At 42.2% G+C, this 23,676-nt stretch overlaps 1 protein-coding gene across 2 annotated transcripts in view; it reads right to left on the reverse strand.

Annotated features, from left to right (window-relative positions):
• Nucleotides 1–212: 212 nt before the first annotated feature.
• The window catches only part of LOC126252042 (UDP-glycosyltransferase UGT5-like), a 59,040-nt gene continuing 35,576 nt past the window's right edge, over nt 213–23,676 (reverse strand). For both annotated transcript variants that reach the window (XM_049952835.1, XM_049952836.1), the window contains exons 5-7: nt 4,207–4,429; nt 3,901–4,120; nt 213–597 (exon numbers count right to left, since the gene is read on the reverse strand). In XM_049952835.1, coding sequence (XP_049808792.1) covers nt 321–597; nt 3,901–4,120; nt 4,207–4,429 — 720 coding nt within the window. In that variant the 3' untranslated portion in view covers nt 213–320. The remainder of the gene's footprint in view (nt 598–3,900; nt 4,121–4,206; nt 4,430–23,676) is intronic.

The raw sequence follows: 23,676 nt of genomic DNA on the forward strand, positions 1-23,676 counted from the left end.
AAATGGTCGTACGGGAAAAACCCCGCTTCATTGCTACCACAGAGGTGCTGTCTCCCTTCGCTCGTGACACGAGATACCTGTTGTACTAGAAGAAAAACACTGTCAGTTCCATTATTTTAACAAATAATTAAATATAAATTATATTTGGGCAACCTGCACAGCAGGAAAAATTTCTATTACATTCTGTAAAGACAAGATATCACATGCCAGGATCCACAAATTGCCCCATATTATTTTTAACGTCCAATTTCGTTTATCTGAGATGCTAAGAATTATTATTTCTTGTGTCCGTGATGGGAAAATTTTGCCATCGAGTTCCATCACAATGTCTTCTGCTTGAGAAAACCACGTGCTGAAGTTCTGCAGTAGCAAGTTGCCTTGTACAGTAGGTAAACCACAATGGACGCCGCTGCAACCACGAATGCGATGACGTCGAGCAACAGCAGCTGCCACCAGCTGAGGTCGAGGGCTGCACTGCGCAAGTGAGGAGCTCCCTTGTGACGTATCGCGTACTCTATCCACCACACGGCAGTGTCCAGAGACCTCTCCTGGTGCTCGCGGAACACCGCTGAGAACCGTTTCATGTTCTCCTTGTAGCTGTGGAATGAGGAAATAAATAGTATCATGAGCAAATAATATTCGAAGTTCCTGCACACAAAGGAACCAGAATAGATGCACATTTCACAGGTAAAGGAAGGAAATTTAAAGAAAAATTCATTTAATCAACTAGAATGTTACTGACACAAAGAAACTTAATTTTCGTCATCATGAGACGAGAAACAGTTACCACTGAAATATAGGAATAAAACGTTTAAAAGAAATTAGAATTATCAGAAAGAAGCCTGTTCATAAAATAGGTAAAGTATATCTCATGAATTAATTTTACTACATAGCTCTCTCGTTCCTACTACCAAGCCTGTATTATCCCAAACTCTTTCTTCTATTGCTTCCCCCTCTACTACGTTACAACCCCCCATGATCATAAGATTATCATCACTTTTTACATTCTGAAATACCCATTCTGTATCGTATAATTTTTCTATCTCTTCTTCTTCGGCATATGTACCTTAACTACTGTTGTTGGCACTGGTTTGCAGTCGACTCCGATGAGAACTATTCTACATCTACATCTACATCCATACTCCGCAAGCCACCTGACGGTGTGTGGCGGAGGGTACCTTGAGTACCTCTATCGGTTCTCCCTTCTATTCCAGTCTCCTATTGTTCGTGGAAAGAAGGATTGTCGGTATGCCTCTGTGTGGGCTCTAATCTCTCTGATTTTATAATCATGGTCTCTTTGCGAGATATACGTAGGAGGGAGCAATATAGTGCTTGACTCCTCGGTGAAGGTATGTTCTCGAAACTTCAACAAAAGCCCGTACCGAGCTACTGAGCGTCTCTCCTGCAGAGTCTTCCACTGGAGTTTATCTATCATCTCCGTAACGCTTTCGCGATTACTAAATGATCCTGTAACGAAGCGCGCTGCTCTCCGTTGGATCTTCTCTATCTCTTCTATCAACCCTATCTGGTACGGATCCCACACTGCTGAGCAGTATTCAAGCAGTGGGTGAACAAGCGTACTGTAACCTACATCCTTTGTTTTCGGATTGCATTTCCTTAGGATTCTTCCAATGAATCTCAGTCTGGCATCTGCTTTACCGACGATCAACTTTATATGATCATTCCATTTTGAATCACTCCTATAGCGTACTCCCAGATGATTTATGGAATTAACTGCTTCCACTTGCTGACCTGCTATACTGTAGCTAAATGATACGGGATCTTTCTTTCTATGTATTCGCAGCACATTACACTTGTCTACATTGAGATTCAATTGCCATTTCCTGCACCATGCGTCAATTCGCTGCAGATCCTCCTGCATTTCAGTACATTTTTCCATTGTTAAAGCCTCTCGATATACCACAGCATCATCTGCAAAAAGCCTCAGTGAACTTCCGATGTCATTCACAAGGTCATTTATGTATATTGTGAATAGCAACGGTCCTACGACACTCTCCTGCGGCACACCTGAAATCACTCTTACTTCGGAAGACTTCTCTCCATTGAGAATGACATGCTGCGTTCTGTTATCTAGGAACTCTTCAATCCAATCACACAATTGGTCTGATAGTCTATATGCTCTTACTTTGTTCATTAAACGACTGTGGGGAACTGTATCGAACGCCTTGCGGAAGTCAAGAAACACGGTATCTACCTATGAACCCGTGTCTATGGCCCCCTGAGTCTCGTGGACGAATAGCGCGAGCTGGGTTTCACACGATTGTCTTTTTCGAAACCCATGCTGATTCCTACAGAGTAGATTTCTAGTTTCCAGAAAAGTCATTATACTCGAACATAATACGTGTTCCAAAATTCTACTATAATTTTTTTCTGAAATTACAATGAAATGAACACCCTTAGCTGCTTACAGGCGTTGACATACGTCAACGGGAACAGATGAAAACGTGTGCCCCGACCGGGACTCGAACCCGAGATCTCCTGCTTACATGGCAGACGCTCTATCTATCTGAGCCACCGAGGACGCTGAACTGTTCACAATAACTCACTCTCTGTCCTTTCTTCTTATTCATGTCCGCCCCCGGTAGCTGAGCGGTCAGCGCGACAGACTGTCAATCCTAAGGGCCCGGGTTCGATTCCCGGCTGGGTCGGAGATTTTCTCCGCTCAGGGACTGGGTGTTGTGTTGTCCTTGTCATCATCATATCATCCCCATCGACGCGCAAGTCGCCTAAGTGGCGTCAAATCGAAAGACTTGCACCAGGCGACCGGTCTACCCGACGGGAGGCCCTAGTCACACGACATTTCATTTCATTTCATTTCTTCTTATTCATAACGAATCCTACTCGTCCAGCAATTTCTGCTGCTGTAGATATTACCCTATATTCGTCTGAAAAGGAAATCTTATCTTGTTTCCATTTCACTTCAGTTACCCCACTATAACTAGACTGAGTCAATACATATCTATTTCAGATGTTCTAGTTTTCTTAGCACTCCGAGTCGCGGAAGTTGCCCTTTTTGTTGAATGTTCAATCTTTTTCTTACTCTGACCTCTCCCTTGATAGTCCACTCTTACAGATTCGAATGGTTAACTAATCCAGAATCTTTTGCCAATGGCCCTCTTAGATGAGGTTGGAAGAACCGGGGTTACTCCTTAGACCGGGAGTCTCCAGTCGCCATTACTGATGGCCAAAGTTTGGACAATAACTGGGTTCGGATGCGGACCCATAATGCTTGGCTGTTCGTCAAAGACGCTACCCCTGTACCACAGGTCACGTCGAACGCGGATAACAGACTTAACGTATGGATGCGAATTAGCGAAATGCGAAAGTATTGCAGGTGGCATTTTTCTTATAGCTATGACTGAGGTTAAGGAAAACTTACTTTTTTAAGTTTGCAAGACATTACGGATTAATATCAAACTATTCGCCTTAAAGCAAAAGATATGTGTATGCTGATCGTTATATTTCAAATCGAGCCACTTAGAACTCATTTTGTAGCACGTCAAGCTTGCTACAACGTTAGTATGACCATGCAGATACTCAGACATCTTAGTTAATAGCGTCCCATATGAACTCCATTATTTTAGGTTCAGATGTGGTTATGTGATGCAAAGGAGATAAACAACATTGAAACCGACACAATTACTTATGGTGCACAAAAGATAGGAAGTTACAACAGTTAACAAAAAAATTGTGATTGCTGATATTTTAATTTCAACCAGTTTAGAATTAAGAACTGTGGTACTTAGAGTTGATCATAGCGAGGTACAAACAGCACGATCTGTCTAGCAATGTTTCTGTTAGATGTAACAAAAACGTTAGTTAGTGGATGTATGTGAAACATTAATTTTTTTGTTTTAAAACGCTGACAAGTATCCTTACCTTTCATTGTCAAGAACTGTGTGAACGGCTTTCAGAACAGTATCGGTAGTGACATCTCTGAACAGCAGACGGCAGCCTATACCAGCTTGCACCATCTTAGCCACATTGTGGTGCTGATCAGCAAAGAAAGGAATGCCAAGCAGAGGCACTGCGAAGTAACTTGCTTCATTCATGCTTTGGAGTCCTCCTTGGGTTATGAAGAGACGAATGTTTGGATGTGCTGGGAAAGCAAAATAAAAAAAAGGTAAGACACATGGTTTCTGCAGAGCTCTTCGTACAGGACTAGTACACTGAACAGAACCTTACCCAAGACGTCCTGCTGGGGCAGCCACTTGGCTATCATGACGTTCTCCGGCTGTCCAGGCAGGCTGTCCACCTCCCACTTCCAGAGTACCCGCTGCGGCAGCTGTGCGAAGGCTTCGAGGAACGCTCGCCTTTTGTCCTCTGGCAATGTGCTGCCCTTCACATTGCTGCCGAAGCTGAAGTAAATTACACCATCTGTTGCACCGTCAAGGAAATTCTTGATATCCTACAAAAAGAAATGATTGTTAACTTACTACTAAGCGCACAGTGTACCTTCCGAGGTATAACGTTTCATCCTATCCCAAAAATAAACTCTTTGCTCGCGCTTTATAGTGTACTAGCGACCTGGCCCAGCTTCGCTAGACGACTTATCTCCTGTACTGTATTTTATTCGTGGGCCATTGAGTACAATAAAATTCAGAGAACAAGATAAAGTAACTGAATGTCATCATCACTTTCATATATTATATGTGTGTGGTGTCTGTTCTTTCGCACATGTCCAAAAGAACAGACACCACATGTGCATAACTGGGGAGAGGACGGCCAATGATCTCTTCAGTATGGATGCACACCAGGCCCGAACTCGTAAGGGAATCGGCGAAATGACGCGAGTGATGATAATGGGCGAGTGGCGCTACATTCGAAGTGTATGGAAAGGTTGAGAATTGAAGTCTGACGGTACGCGTGGTTGAGTAGTTCTTGCAGCGGTGATGACCACTGCTCCACACGCCGCAGTGGGCCGCGCGGGATTAGCCGAGCGGTCTCAGGCGCTGCAGTCATGGACTGTGCAGCTGGTCTCGGAGGAGGTTCGAGTCCTCCCTCGGGCATGGGTGTGTGTGTTTGTCCTTAGGGTAATTTAGGTTAAATAGTGTGTAAGCTTAGGGACTGATGACTTTAGCAGTTAAGTCCCATAAGATTACACAGACATTTTAAAAAAGGCAGTGAACCGAAAATACCCTACGAATGATAAAAAGTACGCAATACATTTGGCAGATTCGCCCATGTGTCAGCAGTGCGGCGTGCTGGATACGGACGACCATCGGCTGGTCTGCGGCGAGGCATTGGCTGTCTGGACTCTCGCAAGGAAGATAATAGCGTTCATGCGGCGCACTATCTATACAGCAGTCTCTTCTGACATAGTATTTTTTCCAGAGGAGACGTATTTTCCGCATCATAAGACGAACGCAGTGGCGTGGATCACAGGTATGACGGTCCATTACATCTATAGAGACACACGTACGAACTTACTGAACGTCCTGGATTACTGGCAATACTTGCAAGATGGACACACAAAACTATTACGACTACAAAAGTACAAGGATTGGTATGCCAATTTCGTAGTAACTGTTTTTGTGGACCCGCCATATACTTGGGGTGTGCCGGGTGCGCAAAGATGAGCGGCGGTGCTGTCGTTGTGAAACCGACCAAGTAAAGTGATCAGCTAAGGACTACTATGCGAGTATGCGACCTAGGAAAAACTAACGCTTACACAGTTAGCAATGGGATGTACTTCAAATTTTGTTTTCATATCTATAAATGCTTTTCTTTAGGGTGCCGGAGGTGGCCCCACTTTGACTTTGTTGTTATTTCATGCTGCATGGTAGGACGACAGCGAGGTTCCTTCCAGGACAGTTATAATGTGTTAAGACGTACAATGTTTATTTTGTGAATAATAAAGGTTTCTGTTTCTCCTACCTTCCTTAAAAAAACTAAAAAAAAGAAAAAGTGGTCAACGCATCTGCCTAGTAACCAAGAGACCCGTGTTCGAATCCCGGCCTGCCACAATTTTTCAAACCTTCCCCATTTAAATCAAATAAATGTTTTTAATTTTTTCGTGTCTTACTTTCACGTAACTTACGCGCTGGTATCACAGCCTTCCAGGAAAGTTGCTTCGAAGCATGGGTGGTATGTGTTTCACACTGAACCGGAGTTTGGAGTGATATCTCATGGCAATGATGGGAGCACAGTGTGATGTAAGTAACACGTTTACGAACAGTGGAAATACTGTATACCAAACATGGCTGTATGTTTGTGTGAGTGATTCAGTATGTATCGGAGACGGTCTATAATGGTACAAATAAAAAAATGGAAAATACACCCATGATCTATATGTTTAGCAAGCTGAGTCATCTGCTGCGCTGATGGAAGAACGTACTGTATGTACACGAAGTAAAGTTGCTGAAGTAGTTTTTCGGAAAACATCTTACGTTTAACATAAAAAATGAGACCCCTATATTTGGATTGAGCATGTGGTTTCGCTATGCAACGGTTCTCAAACGATTGCAGGCTAACTATTGGTTAAAATATTTGATTCTTTCAAACTGTAACACTCACATCACGGCCTGAGGATGAGGTGTTTATCTTTTAGTTGTTGGCCGTATTTATTACGATACTTCAAGGTCGACTAAATCGCAGCCCGTTCTTGGAAGAATTTACAGTAAATTAACAATATGAATTGCGATTGCTATTCTGAGGGAAGCGGAGATTAGCAGTCTGAAACTGTCATCATATTTCGAAATGCATCCTTCAATTGCCTGTAGAAGTATTTCGGAACCTTGTGTATTCATCCTCAAGAAATATCCGAATTCCACTCAAGGAGATAGTGTCAAATCACCTCCTCGCCAATTGAGCTTCGTTTACGAGTCTTCTTTATAATTTGAAAGTGTCCAAACAACTATCTTTCGCCCCAGCATGCAGGTATTGTAACCGTCACCCTAGGGTCAGGAGGTCAGTGAGGTGGTAACGTCATAGGCCGAGCTCCGAGGTATCGAAATTGCGGGAAGCTGTGAAACAGGCTGCGCAAGGACGACTGGAAGTAAACTTGTTGCCACCAGATCAGCGCCTGGAGAGACTAGGAAAAGTGAAAAAGCACTACCACCCGAATTAAAGTTGGTCTTGGAGCATACCATAAAAACTTGCCTTTCTATTCTTAATCTAGCCACTGCTGAAGCGAGGATCGATTGAACAAAGGTGCTCATTTCATTTTCCGTTCCTGTAGCATGGAAGCAGGCATGGTTCCAATGTTACATAGTCCTTCCATATCCTGTCATGTGGTGGATGCTGAAGACGTTTGTCAGGGTAAGGGTGCAGCAGTTGCTACTGATTGCAGAGGACAAGAGCAGGCAGGCGGAAATTGAAGAAGCAGAATTACAGATGTGTTGCAGGAGTGAAGTTACATTCTGTCCAACTAGGGTAGTGGGTGAGGGTCAGCACTCCTGCAAAGTTACAACTAGGTCAGAAATGGAAAAGGATTGCAACTGTTGTACTTCTAGCAGGTTGTGGCACATTTGTTATACTCAACCTGTGGTAAAGTGATAGTAGTAGTCAAGTGCTATGGACAGAAGAAGGTTATAACAGCAAAAAGTCTAGAGCTACAAGGAAGACGATTCCTAATAAATAGGACAGCATGCGAAATAGTAGAGCCTGCTTTCTGTCTGCCTGCCACAATTTCGGGAATAACCTATCTGGGCTTTTCACAGCCTTAGTTGCATTGGCCAGAGGACTCTATGGAAATCTTAGCACTAGGAATCTGACTATGTTGAACCAGTTCATAGATAGCTCGTTAACGAGCGGGAGGGCTGAATCCTGTGGAGACGTTGAGACAGCATGTGGATCAGCACAAGGAGAACCAGTACAAGAGAGAAACAATCTTGATCTTTGTTATACCAAGTATGGCAGCATCACTTACTCTGACAAGTGTAGTTCTTGTTTACATGTACAAGGATTGAAACACAAGAAAAGTTCAGACCCAGCCAATGTTCACATCCCAGTGGATTGGATTCCCAGAGCCTAAGAGGCAGTAACAGGAATTATAACTGTAAGTTAAGTTAAGCTAAAAATGAACTAACGTAGTTTAGGAAAAGTAGTGCAGAAGTAAACGTAGTAGTAGAGCAGTCTTGAGTAAAGAGTGAACTGAAGTTGACTGGACTAATCGCCAGAGAACATATCACCCTAGTTTGCATATGGATAATCTAGTTTAAAGCAACCTGAGGGACTGGTCTTGTTAAAGAGAAGGTAACGTATTGCACCGACTATATTTGGTCACATACACACCAAGTAGAGGTGGTTTGCAGTAACACCAGCCCAGGCAGTCACAGTCTTTATGCTTTACGAAATAGAACATAGCTGTTCCAAAAGCGGGAGATGGGCCGGCCACGGGAGGTGTGGGAAAGAACAGGTGAACAGCAGTACCTAAGTGGAAGAGGCTGGAAGCCTTTCCACGCCAACGGCTGTTCCACAAAACATAGCAATGCCCAAAAATGTGAAGCTTGGAAGCATATAAATACCCAGCTGTTATACACTACAGCCCCTTCTATTAATACTGCAGCTCTGTTGCCATGTGGCCATGACACTTTGGCGCCATATTAAATGCTGTGTGTGAAATCCAGTTCGACTCGGCATCAGGGCAGTCTATGCTGAAAGCACAGACCAGAATCCATCATCACATCAGGCGAGCGGCTAGCACTGGCCTGGGAAGCAGCTAGCCAGCCATCAGTGGGGGCAGTGGGCCACTACCATTACGTCACCTGCCTGCTGCCTGCTTGACAGTGGAGGGTAAGTGAGACGCATCACAACACAAGCAGCCATAGCTAGCCGAGACGGCCCTGACCCGAAGTCACTGCTGGCAGAGGCAAATACGTCACGAGCCACTGCCCAGACAGTGTTGTGCTCTATCAGCATTGCAGGGGTGCTATATGCCTCAGCCACACTGCCGCTTTTGGTATTGTGCCGTGTCAGGGAGCCATAATAAATCAATTTAGAATCTGAGGCTGTTGGGTTCACGCTGCACGGTGCCCCCCTGCATCCCAAAGCCATCAGCTATTGCGTTATCTTAAAATATTCTGTTTGAAGTGATTTAAATTAAGATGGACAACTTGTTACGACATTCTTAATGGTTTGTAAAATTGCTTTGTATAACTTTTGAGCTGCTTGTTAGACCAAATGAAAGTACCTGTACTGTGGACGGTCTACATTCAAAGGGTGCATCCATATCTCTAGTTCTTTCTCATTGTCAATAACGACATTTTTTGTGAATGAATCACTATTACTGGTGTCAGTCGTTATGTAGAACACAGTTCTAGCTTCACACACTGCAAATAATCCATTCAGCTACCAATGTGAACAGCTCAGGTAGTTCCCAGTGAAGAACAAGATGCCTGTATGACCCGTGAGCAGTGAGGTGCCATCAGCGAAGCTGCAGCATAAACGAACCACTATTCTTGCCAAAATATTGTCAAGTATACCATGTATGATATTCTCCATAGCTGTTGTAATGCCTCCAAAAATGCAATGGGAAACTCTTCTGGCAAACAGTTCAGTCTGCCAGAATCGTTCATTGTTCATTGGATATTCGGCAATGAGGCTTTCTATCATCTTCAGGTGATTGCTCAGGATGTGCTGGTGCACTGGGGCCTCTTATGGTGTCTTCGTGACTAGAGACTCTCCTTGCGAAAACACAGCACAGAATCATTGACTAGAGTCAGTAGAACGCTAGCGAAATGTCTGAGTTTAGCTGTTATTTTCAGTTATTGCAAGGAGTAGCGTAATCAATGTAACGAGTTTACATAAGTAAGCAGAAATACCCATTGTTATTCGATTTCACGATTCGCAGTTAATTACTGGATAGAGCAGAGTTGTATATCTATTAAATGTCCAGTGCATAGATCAAGTTTCAGCCTCTAGTTGGCTCCACAGATTGGTTGTAGGGGGAAATTAAAAAATACGAGATGGAGGCTGGTCGGAAATTCAAAAAAGGCCAATTGTCTTACGTATAAAATGGCAGGAAATTCAAAACTTGGCGGGAAATAAAAATAGGCTAATTTCCGATGTTTAAGGTGGCAAGAAGTTTAAAAGTTGGTGTGAAATTTAAAAATCAAGGTGGTAGGAATTGCTAAATTAAAAAAAAAATACCAGAAATTAAAAAAAATCGACGATGGCAGCGGTAGAAATTCTAAAAGAGAGTTAGGAGAGTGGTGGGGGTGAAGACTAAGTTTGTGGGGAACAAGGACAGAAGAGTAGCTGGAATTAGGATTTATCAACTTGAGAAGAAAACGGGGTGGGAGCGACAGGGAAGGGGAAAAGGAGGAGGTGTGGTACGGGGAGAGGGTGAGGAGGGAGCACTTTGGGGGACGGTGGATAGGATGGGGTGGACACAGAGCTGGCAGATGGCTGTATGTTAGCGTAGAGTTTGTGGTCTGGGAGAGGGAGAGGATTCAAATTTCTTTGGGAGAGGACCCCAAAGGGTGTGCAGATGAAGGGTTCGTAGGATATGTAGATAGATGTGCGGCAGTACACTAGAATTGAAAAGGAATGGGGCACAATATACTTGTTGGATTCAAATTTACAGATGGTGTAGGTTATTTGGAGGTACTCAAAATGAGTGATAGGGGGTGGGAAGTTGATGAATTGGTAAACGATCCTTGTGGGGAAAAGTAAGCAGATGTGGAAAGCAAGGCAGAAAGCATGGCTTTCAAGGATCTGGAGGGACTTATAGAACTTGGGTTGGATGAATATCTATGCAAAATTTGCATAGGAAAGGATGGGGGAGATCAGGGATATGTATGTGTAAAGAACAGTGGAGGGGTGAAGTCCCATGTTCGGCCAGTTAGTCCATTGTGGGCTCTCCATTGGAAGGTTAGTAGGTGAGATTTCCATATTAGTTACCAGTCGAAGGTTAGTCCAAGGTATTTTAGTGTGTTTGTTAGCTGGCTGGGATGGTCATAAACAGTGGAGTAGAAGTCGTGGAGATAAAATCTGTGGATGACGTGTCCATTGATTGATGAGAATCAGGAGGCATTGTTGGGGTTTCTGGAGCATAGGACAGAGAGCGAAGAAAGCAGTGTCATTAAGATACTGAAGGAGGTGGACGGGGGGAGGCGATTTGGCCATATCAGCAGTGTGTAAGACGTAAAGAAGAGAGGAGAGAATGGAATCTTGTGGGACTTCTGCAGTGGGGTGAAAGATACAGGAATTGGTGTTGATAACAATGACATAGGATGGGTGACTGGAGAGGAAGGCTGCAATAAGGCGGACATAGTTGACTGGAAATGCATAAATCTGGAGTTTGAAAAGTAGACCGGAATACCATATACGGTCATATGCTTTCTCTCGGTCAAAGGAAACAAAGACGACGGATTTACAGTTGTTGAGATCTTGGAATAGGAGATTGGTGAGGCTCAGGAGCTGATCATCAGCAGAGAAGGAACGATCGAATCTGTGAATTTCATTGGAAGCTATATACCATTCGTTATGGAATATTAAAATGTATTTAAAACGTACTCTTCATAAAAAGTTAAAAAGAAACGTTTGCTTTTGCAATGTAATTAAAGAATTAATATTACACAGTTGTCAACATAAGTTTTTCTTTACATAATTGCAAAATGTCAAAACTGAGAAATAATATCAATGGTGATTTATGTCCCCTGCTGCCGCCTGTCTTCGCCAACAGGTGGCTGCACAGGTGAAACATTCACAGTCCAATTGTTGCATCACAGTGCGAGGCATAGCATAGGCTCAAATTAATTTTTAACACATGTATGTTGCTGAATAAAACTTTTTAATATAAAAAGATTTTACTACCAGGACCGCAATTTACATTGTACAATTAAAACGTGATGACTACTTTCGTTTGCATGCACCGACCATATTCAGACGGTTCAAATCGTAAAAAACGAGTTGAAGATGCATTGGAACACCTAACCGTTAACAACAGCCATGTAATGACATGCAATCGTATATAGGGCAACAAGACTGGGACAATACGCTGTTAAAAGATTCAGTGCGAGCCAGGTTGTAAGCCATAATCTCGCAAACTGCAGGTAAGAAAGTTGCATAAGTAAAAATTGGCCTTTTTCCTTCTTTGTTATTTGCATCTTGCGAGATTATGGTTGACTACTTGGCTCGCTCACGATGATGCTTTTAACATCATACTGTCCTAGTCTTGTTGACCTATAACACGAATGCATGTCACTGCATGACTGTTGCAAACGATGGTGCTTTTCAGGGCATATTCAACTCGTTTTTGCTATTTGAACGACCTGAAGATGGTTGTCGTACGCAGGTGAAACTAGTCATCACGACTGAAACGCAGTAAAAGCTTTTTATATTATTATTTTTATTCAGTAAAGTATGTTAAGACCGTTGTCTCCTTCCTGACAATGTCAGGTTTCGCTACCGTCTATATTGTTTGTCAAATGTTACAATATTCTAAATTATCTGCAAAAAAGCATCAGCAATTTAAAAAAGCTGCCATTTTTATATCGAATATCACAGTTTTTACATTAAGTACCATGATGATATTTTACACACACATTCGTCAAACTGGTGCCTGAAGCATAACAGTGTAATTCTAAATTAAGTGCCTCAGTGTTATTCTCACGTCTAAAAACAACAGGTCACTGACATTCCAAATTAGACGTAGAAGATCGTAACCAACATGACTAATCTTGTATCTCCTGAAAATACGTTGGGTAAAATATTAAGCAAGAACCCAAAAACATCACTGTCGACTCTGAAGTTGTCTCAATGTTACTTCAATGCCTAAACACATGTGCTTTAAGAAAAACCGGAGAAATGTGCTGGATCCCAATGGCCTCGTATCACTAGCAGTCGAGATGACAGGCATCTTATCCGCATGGCTGTAATGGATCGTGCAGCCACGTCTCGATCCCTGAGTCAACAGATGGGGATGTTTGCAAGACAACAACCATCTGCACGAACAGTTGACGACGTTTGCAGGAGCATGGACTATCAGCTCCGAGACCATGGCTGCAGTTACCCTTGACGCTGCATCACAGACAGGAGCGCCTGCTATGGTGTACTCAACGACGAACCTGGGTGCACGAGTGCCAAAACGTCATTTTTTCGGATGAATCCAGGTTCTGTTTACAGCATCATGATGGTCGCATCCGTGTTTGGCGAGATCGCAGTGAACGCACATTGGAAGCGTGTATTCGTCATCGCCATACTGGCGTATCACCCGGCGTGATGGTATAGGGTGCCATTGGCTACACGTCTCGGTCACCTCTTGTTCGCATTGACGGCACTTTGAACAGTAGACGTTACATTTCAGGTGTGTTACGACCCGTGGCACTACCCTTCATTCCATCCCTGCGAAACCCTACATTTCAGCGGGATAATGTACGACAGCATGTTACAGGTCCTGTACGGGCCTTTCTGGATACAGAAAATGTTCGACTGCTGCCCTGGCCAGCACATTCGCCAGATCTCTCACCAATTGGAAACGCCTGATCAATGGTGGCCGAGCAACTGGCTCGTCACAATACGCCAGTCACTACTCTGGATGAACTGTGGTATAGTGTTGAAACTGCATGGGCAGCTGTACCTGTGCACGCCATCCAAGCTGTGTTTGACTCAATGCCCAGGCGTATCAAGGCCGTTATTACTGCCAGAGGTGGTTGTTCTGGGTACTGATTTCTCAGGATCTATGCACCCAAATTGCGTGAAAATGTAATCACATGTCAGTCCTAGTATAATAAATTTGCCCAATGAACACCCGTTTATCATCTGCATTTCTTCTTGGTGTAGAAATTTTAATGGCCAGTAGTGTAGATCAAAAGCAAATACAAAAATTTCTGTATTATTTAATTATTTTTAGAACACTGAAGACATCATACAATTTTTATCTGGTACAAACTATCTTTTATGACTAACTTTGAATATCAAAGGGCTATATTCTCTTTTAAGGTTTTGTATCTCAAAAGGAAAACCAGACCCTTATAGGAGTACTTCGTTGTCCATCTGTCTGTCTGTCCACCAGTTAAATCTTTCTCTCATGGACAGACCGAGGTATCAAATTGGAATTTTTTTAAGGTGTGCACTCTCTTGGAGGCGTAAAAGGTTAAAGCTACTAAGTTATTTCAATCAAAAGATAGGCCATTTATGTTGCATATATTGATACAAATTCACTCTTGAAAACCTATGGACGAGCTATCTATATACATAATTCTGTTTGTATGGAATCCTCACTGTACGAGTCCTATTCACATACGGACAGACGTAGACAATTTCACAGATTTTTCGCATTCAAGTTCCCATAGTCGTAGCTTATATAGTTTCATAATCGGAAAATGTTTTTCACACACATATATTGATCGAAATATTGTAGAACTTTTGTAATCTCAGTATGGAGACGTGAAAACTCTACCTGAGGAAAGCAATGTAGACCTCCTAGATAGTTTTAGCATTTAAGGGGTTTGGCTTTAAAACGGGAATTACTCCGCAGGACAATCTTTTACAGCTGCACATGCACAGGGGCGCTTTCAACTGAAACTACACATGGACTCGCAAACAGATGTAAGATGGATTGGCAGTGTTCTCAAAACGTTAAGGAAACTATCCTTGTAATTATTTCAAGGTCACAATAAATTCTTCAAACCTCACGTGTTCTTTACACATCAGTGAGCTCAGAGAAATGGACTGTGTTGTCAGAATGTGTCCCTTCTGCAATGCAATTTTCTTTTTAAATGTATCGCCGTCAGATCAGAAAGAAGTTGTTTCTCACAGTGCAGTGTCACACTGTGGGCTATGTGTAGTCAAGTCCACCTAAAATGCGAGGCCTGCGCCTCTTTTTCGTCCATAAATTCAACAACAGCAAGTATTAAATCACACGTTTTGAGAGACAGTGCTCTCATCATCAGATTGTAAAACTTATATCATAACATTAAAAGGCTGAAAAGTCTACGAGCGCAGTAGCGGCGTTCATAAAATAAAATTAAATAAAAGCACATTGGACTAAAAACACATTGGACTACAAGTCTCCTTCTTACATTACAATCGACGACTTCTGTCAGCGGCCGTCCCATCTCACGTCGCACACTACACAAGGCTGATCTGCTGTGGGTTCCATTAGTATCAGGTTGACGCTAATACATAAGTACTAGTAGCCAGTGTGAAATCCTTACCAGGGAGGAGAAATAGAGTAGGAAAAAAAAATAAAAAACGGCAGCACGTTTCGCCACGTACAAATGCGGATGCTGCAAGAGAAATGTGCAATGTGGAGAAGTTTACAGTTGAAATTTCCAAGGACTCGTAACCTACGATGTCGATCCACACATTATGTATGTTAAAAAATGGCACTGATGGTGAATGTAGCTCATACAGATTTTTAAGGATAATCACACTACCCACTCTCTAATCGCGCTTGGGAGAGGATGCGGGGTAAGTGGTAAAGGAACCCAACGGCCCCTCTGCCACGTGCCGTAAGGAGGCCTGCAGAGTGTTGAGGTGAACCAAGGTGTAACGTTGCTGAGAGTGGGACGACGTTAACTTCGTCCTTGTCGACACCCCACTGGAGGATACATAGACTGCTGCTATGAATAGGGAGGTCTTGTGTACAAGATGGTGTATGTGGCTGATATAAAAATCAATCAATCGAGCGTCTTCTCTTTCTTCCCGTAACTTGTTCAGTTCACTAGTTGTTCGACATATTCTGACTGTGTTGGGTTGATTTGGGGGGAAGAGACCAAACAGCGAGGTCATCGGTCTCATCGGATTAGGGAAGGTTGGGGAAGGTAGTCGGCCGTGCCCTGTCATAGGAACCATCACGGCATCTGCCTTAAGCGATTTAGGGAAACCACGGAAAACCTAAATCAGGATGGCCGGAGGCGGGATTGAGTCATCGTCCCCCCGAATGCGAGTCAAGTGTGCAAACCGCGTCGCTCGGTCATTTTCTGGCACCGTGTCTTCTGATAATTCTTTCAGAGTACAAATATAGATCATGTCGTAAGCTACGGGATGATCGCAGAAGCCTCGATCGAACTCATGCTCTTTCGAAATGTTTTCATAAGTGGGATCATACTTGATCTCAATGGCAGCAGAGAATTTTTCTGAATGCTAAGTCGCAATTATTGTATCTACTGAGATCGAGGGCGCTTCGTCAAATGATTAATTCCGGAAATATCTCATCCTGTTCGGCAACTGAATAATTCCGATAAAACTACTGCCTCTTCACCGATCAGTATTCGTCCGTTGATTCGCTGCCGTCCATTTTTCTTTACTGTTGATGTTGCTAATTGCAGCTGTTAGTATCCATGCCCAAGAAATTCTTTGTGGGATCCCTTAGAAAACCTCACTCAATATTTCGACAGTTCCTCCCCCTACAGTTGGCACCTAGAGCAACTTTTCCGTTCATATTCTATACACTCTGTCTGGGCACAGTTCTGGTAATCGTCTTAGTGACGCCACTGTCTCTCCGACTACATACACATTTCTCGGTGGGCGGCATACGTAGTCAAATGAGAGCGTTCCAAATACAAAGTAATGAAAATTACTATAAGATCAAATACTGAGTTTCTGTCGTTCTTGAAACGAAACCCATTATAACAGCGTAATAAAACTGAACTGAAACGTGCAAAATGTCATTAATTTGGTGCCATTTAATACGAAACCGATGTTAAAAGTTTCTATATTCCGCTACAGATTTTCGTCATACGATCTGTAGCGTTGTGGCCATATAAGTGCTTCCAATACTTAGAATGTCGTAATGAGGTGGTCGTGTTTTGACGCTTTTGTAGCACACTCGAGAGAGCTGTGTTGTGATGTACTTCTGGCTGGCAATCTATTATTAACAAACGCGTATGACGTTGTCTTGTAACTCTACTGATAATGCAGTAACTTCTTCTACACTTCTAAACTCCTGATTCCTTAAAGAATCGAAACCCTTTGTATAAAGCAGCTTCAAACGTCTGATTTCTTTACAAATAAGTTAATTTGTTAAATATTTCACGCTAAAAATGTAAGCGAAGAAAAGTTTACAAAAGGTTGGAAATTATGTTTGAATTTTGTAGAAAATCGCTAAAGTGTTCTCATTATGAAATACTGGATGTGTATAGTGTTGGTAATTTTCTCTCCACTTTAAACCCCCGATTCTCTGTAGAATCTAACTCTCGTATATAAAACATCTTCAAACGTGCATGTAAACGAGAAAAAGTTTAGAAAAGGTTTGAAATTATAAGTATCTTGGAAGTCGCTAGGAGCTTGTCAAACGCTGGAAAAATATATATAGTTTGGTAATTTGTGCTCCATTTTAAGCAAAAGCTGATCTTCAATCATCTCAGTGTTTACGGTGCCGTATCTTCTGAAACATGTGTTGTAGAAACACAATAATATTGCATGTACATTCTGCAGTGTATGTGGATACCGTGTGCATCGTCTATTGCAAAGACAGTTAGTAGTAAAGAAGTAATAAAATTAAAACGTCATGCAGGATGCTGCAGTTTTACTGCATGAGCAGCGAAAATTTGGTAAGAGATAAACTGATTTTCTTTCGTTTTGTGAGGGGGCTGTCACCTAAGAGGTGCTGAAGGGGTTGCCTGCCCTCAGGCGTTAGAGCAGCCGAGAGGCACACCTCAGCTGAATGACTGTCGAAGTCTATGACAGGTACATTGTAAACAAAGTTGCGTGGGTGTCACCGAAGGTGTTGTCGAACTGGGAGCTTTTTCAGGGGCGCTGAACCGTTTTATTCTCGCACAGGTCAATGTTGCACCCGTCCATGATCAAGCCACAGAACAGCGCGAAACAGGACTGAACAAGCATAAACATCCTTTGCTGATTTGGAAGGCATTCAAGTTTCGTCGAATGGTTTGGAACGGTCCCTAGTGAATCAGCCCCGTATATCAGAGCAAAGAGGGCACATCACTATACTCCAAAGGGGTCAGAATATGTTCAGTGGAGTTGCAACCCCACAATGTCAGTGTGATTGAATTGTCTGGAGCAGGTGGGATGTCAGCAGTGTCGAACGTGCTCAGGAATGTCGTCCTGTTTTTCATTACACACTGAAATGTCGTTTTCGATAGCGAAACGTGTAGGAGTCAACGAGACAAGTGAATGGGTCGCTCCATGGACGGCCTTTATGCCACCTCCTGAGGCCTTTTCGTGTCCATTCTCAGTAACGGTGTGTCTGAAATGCTTTTCTAGGCCACCCATAAGAAACCCGCGCGATTTCAAAGATGTCCTCCATCGCGAAGGCATCAAAAGAATGGGTGAGGGGATGTGACGACCTTCCCAACGTGTGAAACGTCCATTGTAGCGTTGGGCAGAATTGTGGTGAAATTTGATGCCAGTGTGACATCATTAACCCACCTTACACGTCACATGAACTTCTGAGCTGTGGCCTTTTTTTTTTTTCGCTTGTATCCATAACTTGCTGTTTGAGGCGTCGCCAAGGCCGAGGATGACGTCACAGGGCGCCACGATTGTGCGCCATTACAGAGGAAGGTTGTAGGCACCTTTGAGCCGAATTTCAACCTTATGTGTCGCAATGGGAGAAAATTACGTGCTTTCAAAAAGTGATACCTTTTCTGCATATTGTGAACTGGGTAATTTACATGTGGTGAATTACGCTGTCCCAAATGTATACACAGTTCGTAACTGTTATACTTGCCATACTGTGTTAAATCTTTAACATAAGATTATATCTATTAACTAGTAGATTATGACAACTCTGTTAGGCGGCCTCTTCCTATACACTTCTGAACACCTCCAGAATTTTCCATTAGAGAACAAGTATTGATCCCTGACTACAAACTTTCGAAACACGCACCCTCAGACCACCTCCTCCCTAAAGGGCACAGTTCGCCTCCTACGCCCTACCAAGACAACCGTCCGACTCCACCATTTCCTGAGCTGCCAACAGTTACACGAAATTATTTTTACACGCAGGCGTTTAGGCTAATCAGCCACCAGACAAATAGGCAAGTAGACACTTTTACTAGGCAGTCCCTGTTGAGGCTCAGGGTACTTCTGCAAAGTGCTGCTGCCTGCCGATACTTTCAGTAGTCTGGCTACGTGGGCTTTCCGGCTGTCGTGTTTCCGACCTTTATTTTTAGGAGCCGCAGCTACCGTAGAACTTCCGAGCAACCAGTTTTGTATCGTGCGTTTTCCAATTAGAATCTCCCTCACTGCTTGTTTACGCCAGTCGTTCACCAGCAGCGGATAAAAATTTAGATTTCCTCGCAAATATGCAAAATCATGAGAACTCAAAGACTGAATTGTGTAAAGCAAGAAGGAAAGCTACTACAACGACCCAGATCTCTGGTACTAGTTCTGAGATTTAACAGAGCGCAGACATTTTGAAACAGATTGAAGATAACAGTTTTTTCAAAACTGACTTTGGGTCTGCTCGTGACAAAATACTCCTGGTGAAGAAGCGGAGAAAATCTCGTGTGAATATGGAATTGTTCTTATGGATAGAGCATTTGACAGTTGTTCGAAACGGCTCAAACAACCGTACACCACATACGTTGACATCGGAAGTACAGACAAAGAGAAGATTTCCTGGACTTTTTCTGAACTGAAAATCGAGATGCCTGGGTGGTCACCGAAAACTTGCTACAATTAAAAGTATAAAAACTGTGTTCACCGAAACATCACTTTGCGGTTGGACTTTCGCTTCAGCAAATATCTGTGGAAGGAAATACAAAAACGGGAATTAACGTAGGAATACAGGGATAGACAAGACGTCAGATAGTTCTACCACCTGTCTGCTGCAGTGACAGACGCATCCTCCACCAAACACTGATGATGGTTGGTTGGTTGATTCGGGGGAGGGGACCAATCAGCGAGGTCATCGGCCCCATCGGATTAGGTAAGGATGAGGAATGAAATCGATCGCTCTCTTTCAAAGGAACCATCCCGACATTTGCCTGAAGCGATTTAAGGAAATCACAGAAACCCTAAATTACAGTGATGAAGTGTCGGCGGTGATAACGGAGGATATCTTAGTACCGACTGAAATGGAAGAAAAATCTTTGTATACCGATTGAAATGTGGAAAGTTTTTAACCAATGCTGTAGAAGATTGACAAAGGAGACTATACTATTCAATAAAAATTTTCTGAATTTGTGTCCTCATTGTCAACATATAAAATTACCGACGTTTCTGTCCTTGTTGCAAGTGACCTTCTTCAGGGTGTTTTTGTTTACTGTGGGTCACTTGAAACAGGGACCGAAACGTCGGTAGTTTTGTATATATTTTAGTGAATGTGACAATGGCTGAGGAAGCCTACGTATATATGAGACTAAACTACTCAGTAAATCAAAAACATCCATACAAAATACTTTCTGATACGCTAAAGGAATGAAGCAGTAAATGCTACATTTGAGATTAAATAAGATTCTATTGGTATGCCTCATCAAAAAAAGCGCACACAGATCTTGACAAATTGTTAAAACACCTAAGAAGAGTATATAACAACTCGAGAGATTTCATTAATGTTCAAAATCTCTCGCTTCCTTACAAAAAGCTGAGTAAAAAAAATTCATCAAATAAGGTGTTTAATAATTTGGTGCTTTAATGTTATAGAAATACAAGAAAAAATAAAATAGCTAGTCCTAAGCCTGGATGAACTGTGAAGGATTGTTGTTATTACAAAATGGTCGATAAAGCCTCCCCCATGATGCGATTTCTTTTGACGCTCGGAAAACCACACGGAAACACCGCGTGAACGTTACGGGTCGCAAAGCCTAAGTTCGGAAAGCGCACGACACAAATAGTCTGTTGCCAAAGGGTATTAAGAGACTCCAGCCATCCGGTGGAAACCATTCGCCTTTAAAAAAAAGCCAGATCAAGATAGATCGCCTCACGTGATCTGTAGCTGTACCTTTTTTAGATTGAAGTCAGCTGATAGGTATGGCTGCTTAAGGGAAGTCTCTCTAACAAAGAAACCACTTTCGACAAAGCTTAGGTATCCGATTAATGAGGGAATTAGTATATTTCATCAAAATATACAAGGTATTAGAGATAAAGTTAGTGAACTGCTTATAGATGTTAACTCTGAAATTATTGGTATCTCTGAACACTTCTTAAATAAGGAGATAATTCAGAGGCTTCCTTTGCCAGGATACAGGTTGGCTGGCAGCTTTTCTAGGAGCTCTTTCGGTGTGGGGGAGTAGCCATGTATGTGAAGAACGGTATCCCATTTGAGTAAATTGATGTTTCAAAGTACTGCACTGAAAAGGTGTTTGAATGTTGTGCAGGTGTGGTTAAATTTAGTGGAGCTAAACTGCTTACTGTTGTTATTTATAGATCCCCAGACTCCGATTTCACAATATTTTTGCTAAAGCTAGAGGAGGTTCTTGGTTCACTTTATAGGAAATACAAAAAGTTAGTTATATGTGGTGACTTCAATATTAATTGTATAAGTGATTGTGCAAGGAAAAGGATGCTGGTAGACCTCCTTAATTCATATAATCTTATGCAAACCGTATTCTTTCCAAAGAGAGTGCAAGGGAACAGTAGAACAACCATAGACAATATTTTTGTTCATTCCTCATTACTAGAAGGGCATTCTGTTAGCAAAAAGGTGAATGGCCTTTCAGATCATGATGTACAAATTTTAAGTCTAAAAGATTTTTGTGCTGCAACACATGTTAAATATAGTTACCAACTTTTTAGGAAAGCCTATCCAGTTGCTGTAGAGACTTTTGTAAACCTTATCAAGGAAGAAGAGTGGCAAGATGTTTATAGTGCTGATACAGTAGACGATAAATATAATGCTGTCCTCAAGACTTTTCTCGTGCTCTTTGAAAGTTGCTTTCCGTTAGAACGTTCAAAACAGGGTACTAGCACAAACAGGCAGCATGGGTGGCTGACTAAAGGGGTAAGAATATCTTGTAGAACAAAGTGGCAATTATATCAAAACGTTAGAAACAGTCACAATCTAGATGCAGCAGCCCATTACAAACAGTTTTGTAAGGTGCTTAAAAAAGTTATTAGGAAGGCAAAAAGTATGTGGTATGCAGATAGAATAGCTAAGTCTCAGGATAAAAGTAAAACCATATGGTCAGTCGTAAAGGAAGTGGCTGGTCTGCAGGGACAGGTCGAGGATATAGAATCAGTGCGTAGTGGGAATGTCCGTGTTACTGATAAGTCGCATATATGTACAGTATTTAATAATCACTTTCTGAATATAGCAGGTGAACTAAATAGAAACCTAGTCCCAACAGGGAATCATATAGCGCTCGTAGAAAAAAGTGTTCCGAGACTGTTACCTGAAATGCTCCTCCATGATACTGACAAGAGGGAGACTGAGTTAATAATTAAATCACTAAAGACCAAGAACTCTCATGGATATGACGGAGTATCTAGCAGAATACTGAAGTATTGTTCCATGTATGTTAGCCCAGTACTTAGCCATATCTGTAACTTTTCCTTTAGGAGTGGTCGGTTTCCTGACTGATTAAAGTACTCGGTAGTGAAGCCACTTTATAAAAAGGGAGACAGGGATAATGTTGACAATTATAGACCTATTTCTATGCCATCGGTGTTTGCTAAAGTTATCGAGAGGGTTGTATATACAAGGTTACTGGAGCATTTAAATTCACATAATTTGCTGTCAAATGTACAGTTTGGTTTTAGAAATGGCTTAACAACTGAAAATGCTATAGTCTCTTTTCTCTGTGAGGTTTTGGACGGATTAAATAAAAGGTTGCGAACGCTAGGTGTTTTCTTTGATTTAACGAAGGCTTTTGACTGTGTTGACCACAAAATATTACTGCAGAAGTTGGACCATTATGGAGTAAGGGGAGTAGCTTACAATTGGTTCACCTCTTACTTTAAGAACAGAAAGCAGAAGGTAATTCTCCGCAATATTGAGAGTGGTAGTGATGTTCAGTCCCAATGGGGCACTCTTAAATGGGGCGTTCCCCAAGGGTCGGTGCTGGAGCCACTGCTGTTTCTTATTTATATAAATGATGTGCCTTCTAGTATTACAGGTGATACAAAAATATTTCTGTTTGCTGTTGACACCAGCTTGGTAGTGAAGGATCTTGTGTGTAATATTGAAACATTATCAAATAATGTAGTTCATGAAATAAGTTCGTGGCTTGTGGAAAATAATTTGATGCTAAATCACAGTAAGACTCAGTTTTTACAGTTTCTAACTCACAATTCAACAAGAACTGATATTTTGATCAGACAGAATGGGCATATTATAAGCGAGACGGGACAGTTCAAGTTCCTAGGCGTTCGGATAGATAGTAAGCTGTTGTGGAAAGCCCATGTTCAGGATCTTGTTCAGAAACTAAATGCCGCTTTATTTACCATTAGAACAGTATCTGAAATAAGTGACATTTCAACACGAAAAGTAGCCTACTTCGCATATTTTCATACGCTTATGTCATATGGTATTATTTTTTGGGGTACTTTTTCTGATTCAAAAAGGGTATTTTTGGCTCAAAATCGGGCTGTTCGAGCTATGTGTGGTGTAAGTTCGAAAACCTCTTGTCGACCCCTACTCAATAGTCTGGGAATTTTGACATTGCCCTCACAGTATATATTTTCTTTAACGTCGTTTGTTGTTAGCAATATTAGCTTATTCCCAAGAGTTAGCAGCTTTCACTCAGTTAATACTAAGCAGAAATCAAATCTGCATGTGGAATACACGTCCTTGACTCTGGTGCAGAAAGGAGTGCAGTATTCTGCTGCATCCATTTTCAATAAGCTACCACAAGAACT

Source organism: Schistocerca nitens, chromosome 4, assembly GCF_023898315.1.
Source record: "Schistocerca nitens isolate TAMUIC-IGC-003100 chromosome 4, iqSchNite1.1, whole genome shotgun sequence".
NCBI lineage: Eukaryota > Metazoa > Arthropoda > Insecta > Orthoptera > Acrididae > Schistocerca > Schistocerca nitens.